General features: G+C 42.8%; 2 protein-coding genes across 2 annotated transcripts; one reads left to right on the top strand and one right to left on the bottom strand.

Moving 5' to 3' along the window:
• Positions 1-3,640: 3,640 nt before the first annotated feature.
• On the bottom strand, positions 3,641-4,660 carry LOC115995833 (probable glycosyltransferase At5g03795). The gene is made up of 2 exons (XM_031234984.1): positions 4,616-4,660; positions 3,641-4,466 (listed from the first exon to the last, which is right to left on the bottom strand). Exons 1-2 carry the CDS (start codon positions 4,658-4,660, stop codon positions 3,771-3,773), a joined length of 741 nt encoding a protein of 246 aa, XP_031090844.1. The 3' UTR covers positions 3,641-3,770.
• Positions 4,661-4,727: 67 nt separating this feature from the next.
• LOC115995832 (titin-like) lies at positions 4,728-7,630 on the top strand. Its single transcript, XM_031234982.1, has 3 exons — positions 4,728-6,881; positions 6,933-7,124; positions 7,568-7,630. The coding sequence occupies exons 1-3, from the start codon at positions 4,728-4,730 to the stop codon at positions 7,628-7,630; spliced, it is 2,409 nt and encodes an 802-aa protein (XP_031090842.1).
• Positions 7,631-8,098: the final 468 nt, after the last annotated feature.

Raw genomic sequence — 8,098 nt, 5'->3', positions numbered from 1 at the left:
TATCCACTTTTCCCAAGTCGTCTACCGAATACTTCATCTTAAACCGAAATATTACCGAATGATGAAAACGAGCCGATAATTCAACAATATGGAAGTAATCAAGTCGAACACTCTATAGATGAAGGAGCACCTCCTACCACCTTTCAACCGGATCTAAAATGGTTGAGAAATCATCCTCAAGATCAAATCATTGGTGATATACATGACAATGTACGAACTCGTGCATCCATTCGGGAATGCATGATGGCATGTTTTATATCTCAAATCGAACCCAAGACCGTTGAAGAAACATTAAATGACTCGGACTGGGTCATTGCCATGCAAGATGAACTACATCAATTTGAAAGAAATGATGTATGGGAACTAGTTCCACGACCAACACATCAAAATGTCATTGGAACTAAATGGGTATTCAGAAATAAGATGAATGAACAAGGAGTCATTGTTAGGAACAAGGCTCGGTTAGTAGCTAAAGGATACTGTCAGGAAGAAGGGATAGATTTTGATGAAACCTTCGCTCTTGTTGCCAGACTCGAAGCTATAAGAATTTTTCTGGCATATGCTGCATGGAAAGACTTTAAAGTCTATCAAATGGATGTAAAAAGTGCCTTCTTAAATGGGCTTTTGGAAGAAGAAGTTTATGTCGAGCAGCCCCCAGGTTTTATCTCTGACGTCGGGATGAATAAAGTCTATAAACTCAAAAAGGCTTTGTATGGATTAAAACAAGCTCCAAGAGCTTGGTATGACACCTTATCATGCTTTCTGATAAGTTGTGGATTCACGAAAGGGATAGTTGACAAAACCCTTTTTAGAATCAAGAATGGAGATCATATTCTGTTGGTACAGATATATGTTGATGATATTATCTTTGGAAGTACCGATTCAGATCCATGTGAAAAATTCTCAAAACTCATGCAGGGAAAATTTGAGATGAGCATGATGGGAGAACTAAATTACTTCCTGGGTCTTCAAGTCAAACAGGAACAAAATGGTATCTTTATCAATCAAGTGAAATACACCAAGGATCTCATCAAGAAGTTTGGAGTTGATGGGAAATCTTCAGTTAAAATACCCATGAACACTTCGATACGAATGGATATCGACAACGAAGGAAAGGATGTAGATCAAACGAAGTATAGAGGAATCATTGGTTCTCTATAATATCTCACAGCAAGTCGTCCAGACATATCATTTGCTGTAGGAGTATGCGCTCGGTTTCAAGCAAATCCGAAGGAGAGTCACTTGAGCGCTGCCAAAAAGATACTGAGATATCTAAAAGGGACTCAAAGTGTGGGTCTCTAGTATCCGAAGAGTGATGTCTTCGACTTAGTTGGGTATTCGGACGCAAACTTTGCTGGTTGTAAAATTGACCGAAAAAGCACTTCCGGAACATGCCAATTCTTAGGGGGAAGACTGGTCTCTTGGTTTAGCAAAAAGCAGAACTCTATTGCTACGAGCACTGCTGAAGCCGAATACATAGCGGCTGGTAGCTGTTGTGCACAAATTCTGTGGATGGTGCAACAACTCAAAGACTATGGTGTATCCGCCAAAGAAGTCAGCATTATGTGTGATAACACAAGTGCTATCGCAATAACCCAAAATCCGGTGTTACACTCCAGAACCAAGCACATTGATATAAAATATCACTTCATTAGAGATCATGTGGAGAAAAAGGATATCAAGCTTGAATACGTAAATACCGAAGACCAGCTAGCAGATATACTCACGAAACCACTTGCCGAAGCAAGATTCTCCACCCTAAGGCATGAACTCGGAATGATCGAGATGAATTAATGAGAGACAAATGAACCGCTCCAAAACTAAAAGGACTTATCGGTTATGACATCTTGCAATTAATGCACCTCAGAATCAGGAGTTCACGGATTCATTTAATGGATAAGCTCAAAATTTTGGACAGTTGCAACTTTGATTGGTCACGTCAGATGGATCTCAGCCAATCACAACGCTTCATTCCCTCTATAAATAAATCACAACCGAGGAAGGAAGAGGTACCCTAACACCTAATTCCTTGTGTTGTCTTCTATTTTGCAGATATGGATAAAGGCAAAGGCAAAAAGGCTCGCTTTGAAGAGAAACCCGTCAAAAAGAGGTTTTCGTTTCGACTGTTGTTGAAAGAAGGCACCAGCAAACTAAACAAGCTGAGAGAGGAAAAGGGAGAACCTCTCCAAGGCGACACCTCTGCACATCCTCTAGAACTCTCCGATTCGGAATCTGAGGACTATGTACCCGAGCCACCTACCATGTCTGTTCCAGGCTTCTATTCTAGCGGTATTGCCCCACCAAACGAGGAACCCTACTGGCCGGATCCAAACCTTGTGCCAAGGCAAACTCCACCCATTTCCTTGAATAATACTGGAGATGATGCGTGGAATGATATTCAAGGTTGGTATCAACAGAACCAAGGTCCAAACCAGCCTGTAAATCCTGATCATGACGAGGACTACCTTCGCTATCTTGCGATGCTTGAACCAGATGATGTGTCCGACAAGTCCTCGGTGCTCGAAAACGAACCTAGCTACGGACCGATGGCTCCATCTTGGGTTCCTGATGCTGCCTCAAGTGCACTACCAGCTCCAAGCCCTCCTACTACGGAGAGCAGCCAAGGGCAAAGCCTTATGTCTACTGCAAATAGTAGACATGCAAAGAACAAGGGCAAAGGCAAGGCAAGGAAGTAGATGTTATGCCTTAAAGATCAGGGATGGGTTGGTCGGTTTAAAATATTATCTTGGTTGTCTTCTGTTAGCTTTATCAAATGAATGGAATTTTTCGAGTTTGCTTGCTTAGTCTGTCCTTCCTTTCTCGAAGTGTTAAAATCTTACCGAAGGTTGACAAACTCTATACCGAAGACTGCTAAAGCTCAAAGCATATATGACGATCGAACTCTTACTAACCGAAGGATTAAGATACCGAATCCTCAATCCTCAACTATTCGTATACACTACTCATGATCGAAGGGTTGCAAATGTATCTTGTTGAATAAGATTCTTGGACATAACCTCTAATGACCGTTCAACATGAAAACGTGGGATCGTGTGAATACACGTGTTAGTACCCTATTCCAAGTACATGCCGAGAAATACGCTCCAACTTCTTTGAACTGCCTGACATGAAAGGACGGGTCATCAAGACGTGATAGCAAAATGAGTGCGTTTCTCTCACCTCATTAAATAGTTATTTCACTTCGTGAGAAACTACCCTTATCAGTCCAAATCTCAAATACGACTTTATGCCATTTTTGCCCCTTCATTAAAGGGCATTTAAGGGTTTTTGTCTCTTACACATAAATATGACCCACTTCTTAAAATAACCCGATACACCCGATCCACCATCTCTCACTACATATATATATATATATATATATATATATATATATATATATATATATATATATATATCTCTATCTCTCTTTCTCTCTCTCTCTCTCTTTTTGCTTTGCTATTGGGAGCTTCAGCAGCTTCGCCTTCGGGACCTGATGATGATTCTCATATCTGAAGGTTCAACTACTCCAAATCATTTCTGATTCTTCTTTATATGATGTTTCATTGCAATTTTTAATTTTCTTACGATACAGTTGTGGCAGTGAGGAAGTCTAATCTATGATTGCATCGGTGTTAAAAAGTTTGAACAAACATTGCATTTTCATTTACCCTAGAAATTCTCCAATTTGTTCTTGAAGAAATGAAAATCTAGGCAAAGAAACTAGGGAACAGGTAATCGAAAATGGGAGTAGAATTGAAATAATCAAAAGTTCATCTATCGTGAACTCGAACATTCAATCTCCTGAGCCAGATCGAGTGAACAATCATGTGAAACAGATCAAATCTCTTGGGAGGTCCGTTGATCACGAAGTGCCTCTGCACCTGTTTAACTCTCCTGTGCATCCTCAGATACTGTCTCTGAGAAATCCCCATCAGAATCGTCTTCAAGTTCTCAATATCTTTAACCTCCACCGTCACCGAGAACGCTTTCCAGTTCAGAACATCGCTGAAAGGGGGCACGTACCCGTCCGAAATCAACACCGGAACGCATTCCGCATAGATCGCCTCCACGATTCTCGGGCTGGCCACTTCGTACCCGCTCGGACATAAACAGTACCGGCTATTTTTCAGCATCGACTCGTAGGAAGGGCCGCCGCCGGGGAGCTTTTCGTACACTAGGATGTCTTCGTCTTTGCCTTTCCAACGGTCTAGGAGAAGGTGCCTAATGTGTCCGTGTAGACCTCCGGCGAAGAAGGCCAGGATGGAGCGCCTGGAGGGGGAGGGCCCGCCGAGGAGTCCGAAGATCTCGCCGGTCTTGAGGTTGATTTCCGGTAACGAGACGTCTTTCCGGGGATTAAAGCCTTCGGAGGTATTTGCGTTGCATAATACTCTGATTGAGTTGTTGAACAGATTCGGAACGTACGTTGTTGAATACGGCCCCTGCAAACATAATTTGTTCTTGTGATTCTAGCCCGTAAAAGATCACAATTAAACCAGTCTGTTTACACNAAAAAGATGCGTATGTTGTGTGCCCTCCTGGAAAATTACCCTGTTGATTGGTCAAGGGTAATTTTTGACTTTCTGATAGACAACGTTCAAACGGGTGTTAATCCTACGTCAAGATGGATTACTAAGGTTCTTGTCTTTGGATTTATGATCATTGCTATTCTGAAAGACAAGAAAGTGAAGTTGCGCGCAGGAACTGTATCACACCAAACCCACTATCACATGACCTCAAAGCCACCTAATTACCTCAAGAGAAAGGCAGATGAACTGGAAGCTGCCTTGAAAAAGGAAAAGAAGAAGTCCAACTCCAAATCGTCCAAAAGTTCAGTTGGACAGGGGGAATCTGAGATGGCAAAAGGCCATGGTTCGGAAGGCTCTACACACCACCCAAAGATACAACCCAAGCCCTCAAAACCGAAAGCCTCCAAACATGCTGAATCCTCGAAACGCACCGAACCCTCATCAGAGGATGAGCCAGAAAAGACCTCTAAAAAGCGCAAGGCAGGAAATCAGGAAGCTGCCCAAAAGAAGAAATTAAAGAAGCATAAGCGTTCTAAGATATCACAAAAGAAAGACATCACCGAAGAGTCAGAAGGTGATGAGTCTGAGGAAAAAGAAGCCAAATCCTCACATGAGGAGGAGGCAAAGGTATCAAGAAAAGCAACCAAAAAGAGGAAAGCAAAACAACTTAAAAGGCCGAAAAAGAAGCAAAGAACTGATCAAGATGTCGAAGTTGAAGTGGAACCTGAAATTCAGTCAACTGCTGTCTTACCAGCAGAAGAGGAACCGAGGGAAGCTCCATTCGAAGATAGTCACCGAGTTCTTCCTCCCCCTCTTGATCTTTCCAGGGAAGATAGTGATGAGGAAGATCACACGCCTCTTATTAGGCAAATGACGACAAAATCCACTCAAACTGAATCTATCTCTACTTTACCCATTTCAGAACAAGTGCCATCTCCCGAGCCTTTGATTGCTGAGCCTGAAAGTCCAATTTCTCCCTCGCCCAGAACACGACAGCCGGTTATCACCCTGCCACAAGAAAGAAATGGTTCAGGTTCAGATTCAACCATGATAGAAGAAGAATCTGAAGGAGATGATGCTGAAGTCTGTGATCAGTCTTATCGACCAATGTCTGCAACTGTTCGACGACAAATCACAGAGCACATGAACCCTTCCATAGCCCAAGTAATGATTGCTCTTGACTATGTCAATCGACATCTCTGCTTGCAATGGCCACGTGTGTCAACTATTCGGATTAAGGAGATCCCATCTATAACAATCGAATCCAATATTCCTGAATCCAATCAACAACTTGTTATTCATCCTAATCACATTGCTCAACAAATTAATGCCGATGCAGCTTTGGCCCAACAGTTAGCATATGATGAATCTGAAGCTGAGATGCCTCCTGCCGAAGCTTTGATAGCTGAATGTTCTCACGAAGAGATACTGAGACGAGAACTTGCTCGTATGTATAATTGGAAAGAATGGCGGATGTCAAGTCTGCAGGTTATAGCTAGTACGATTAGCGAAATGGCCGAAGAAGAAGAAGAATGGGCATTGGATTGGATGGGCACAAGATCGGTTTTTAACGCCCCACGGCCCGATGAAATTGAGAGAGTTTTTGCTAAAAAACTCCAAGGAAAAACAACTCGGTTTGGCAAACCTGTAGATATGAATGTTGGCTACCGATCTCCTCGGGAACGCCTTATGATAGAAGACATGCAGATTGCCAAAATTCACAACATCTCTCGAGCACAAACGGAGATAAGAGATCTTCGACCAGATGTTGGGCCGAGTCGTCAACAAAATGAAGATGATGCTGAGGATTCGGATTCTAATCAGAATCAAGGATGTCGAGATAAAAAGGATGATAACAATGATGATGATGACAACGATGATCCTTCTAGAGGTCATGTACCTCCTTCTCGAATCGAAAATCCTTCTAACACAGGAGTTCAGACAACTCGTGCAAATGATGAACCTGATCACCATCATACTGATGAGCCGAAGTCTGCTCCCACCGAATCCATGGAAGCACAAATTCTGCTAAGTCCTAGTTCAGCCCGAGATGAAACAATGGAAGCATCTCGAGGTGCGAATCATGATGGATTACAGATTATTGATGAAGAAATGATTACATCTGATCTTAACTTAGTTGATGTTGAGGTAGAAGTTCTTCCATACTACACTTCGGATGGAAACCTGGAAGCATCCAAAAGTGCAAGTCCCGAAAACTTAGCCTCACCAATCGAAGACATAAATCATGCAGAGGGCAAAGAACCCGTCTTAATTCAAGGTGAAAACATGGAAGCACCTTCTAAGGACAGTCATGGTCCATCTGCTGATGCATCCAAGAGCTCGGATTCTTCTGAGGTAATCCTTGATACCTCTTCTGCTTTCACTTCTCTGTTAAAAGCTATATAGGTGTTGGCAAGGACTCACGAAGCACATTTCAAATCCCTAAATGAGTCTATCACCAAAATCAAGAAGGATGTCCGAAGGCAGAAAAAGAAATCCTCTAAATCCAACACTAACGAAAGGATCACAGCTCTTGAAAAGAAGATTGATAATGCATTCTCTGAAAATCTTATGTCTCATGGTTCTCTGAAGGAGTCGGTAACTGAATTTACGACCATACAGTGCAATTTGGTTGCTAAACATGCCTTTATTAAGGAACGTCTTGACTTATCCTGCTCGAAACTTGAGACTGTTTCTAGAAACTAAAATGCGACAGCGTCTCTTGTATGTGAGTTCGAGTGGACACTTAAGGAGTTGCAGGTCTGCATCAATCGTCTGAGCAACAAAGTCGATACTATCCTTGGAGTTAATGATGCCAACAAGGGGGAAGAGATGAAAGGAACGTCATCCCCGAGGCAGTCAGCGGCTGACTGCTGACTGCCTCCTTATGCGGGGCAGTCAGCCTGACTGCCTCACGCGAGGCAGTTAGCCTCGACTGACTGCCCATGTGGGCAGTCAGCCAAGGGCTGACGTTTTTTGTTTTTTGTTTTTTTTTTTTTGTTTTTTTTACTTACTTACTTGCTTATACTTGTTGTTTTCAGATTTCTAGTCTGTTGGTTTCATCCTTGCCCTCATTTAGTCGGTCCGACACCAGGTTAGTGTAAATGCCTAGGGTGGTAATTTCTTCCCCTTCTCACTCTGATTCTACTGAGGCGGAGGAGTCGTCTGACTTCGAGGCTTACTCTCCTCCTGCTGATGAATCGTCTACCGTTTTCGGGGGTTTTGTTCATCAGTTGTTCGCGAATCCTTCTGGATTTTCTTCTCATCTTCCTACATCCCCTGGCCCGGACTCTCCTTCCGTTTCGCCTTTGGCCCGAGGCCCTGGTGAATTTGAGAACGTAGAGTTCTTCCCCACTCATCCCTCAATACTAAAAGAGTCTGATGTTAGTTTAGTTCGTCTTATGTTGGGTCCATCTGCCGAGGTTATTCTGGATACTTCACGACCTGTCTTTGATCCCCCTTCGAGCGGTTATGTAGCATTGTCCCTTTTGGCCGTCAAGTATGGGTTTCGGGTACCTCTGTCTCCTTTGTTTAATGAGGTTTGTAGATATTTTAATCTGGTGCCTGGTCAG

This window comes from Ipomoea triloba, chromosome 11, assembly GCF_003576645.1.
Source record: "Ipomoea triloba cultivar NCNSP0323 chromosome 11, ASM357664v1".
NCBI classification, from domain to species: Eukaryota; Viridiplantae; Streptophyta; class Magnoliopsida; order Solanales; family Convolvulaceae; genus Ipomoea; species Ipomoea triloba.
Note: the sequence above shows the minus strand (reverse complement) of the source record. Positions and strands in the feature narration are given on the sequence as shown.

Coding starts and splice junctions, on each gene's coding strand:
- LOC115995833 (XM_031234984.1), bottom strand. CDS start 4,660: ATGATCATAAATCCAAAGACAAGAACCTTAGTAATCCATCTTGAC. Junction 4,467..4,615: donor CCTTAGTAATCCATCTTGAC/GTAGGATTAACA, acceptor TTTACGGGCTAG/AATCACAAGAACAAATTATG.
- LOC115995832 (XM_031234982.1), top strand. CDS start 4,728: ATGACCTCAAAGCCACCTAATTACCTCAAGAGAAAGGCAGATGAACTG. Junction 6,882..6,932: donor AGAGCTCGGATTCTTCTGAG/GTAATCCTTGAT, acceptor AAAGCTATATAG/GTGTTGGCAAGGACTCACGA. Junction 7,125..7,567: donor ATGGTTCTCTGAAGGAGTCG/GTAACTGAATTT, acceptor TGTTGTTTTCAG/ATTTCTAGTCTGTTGGTTTC.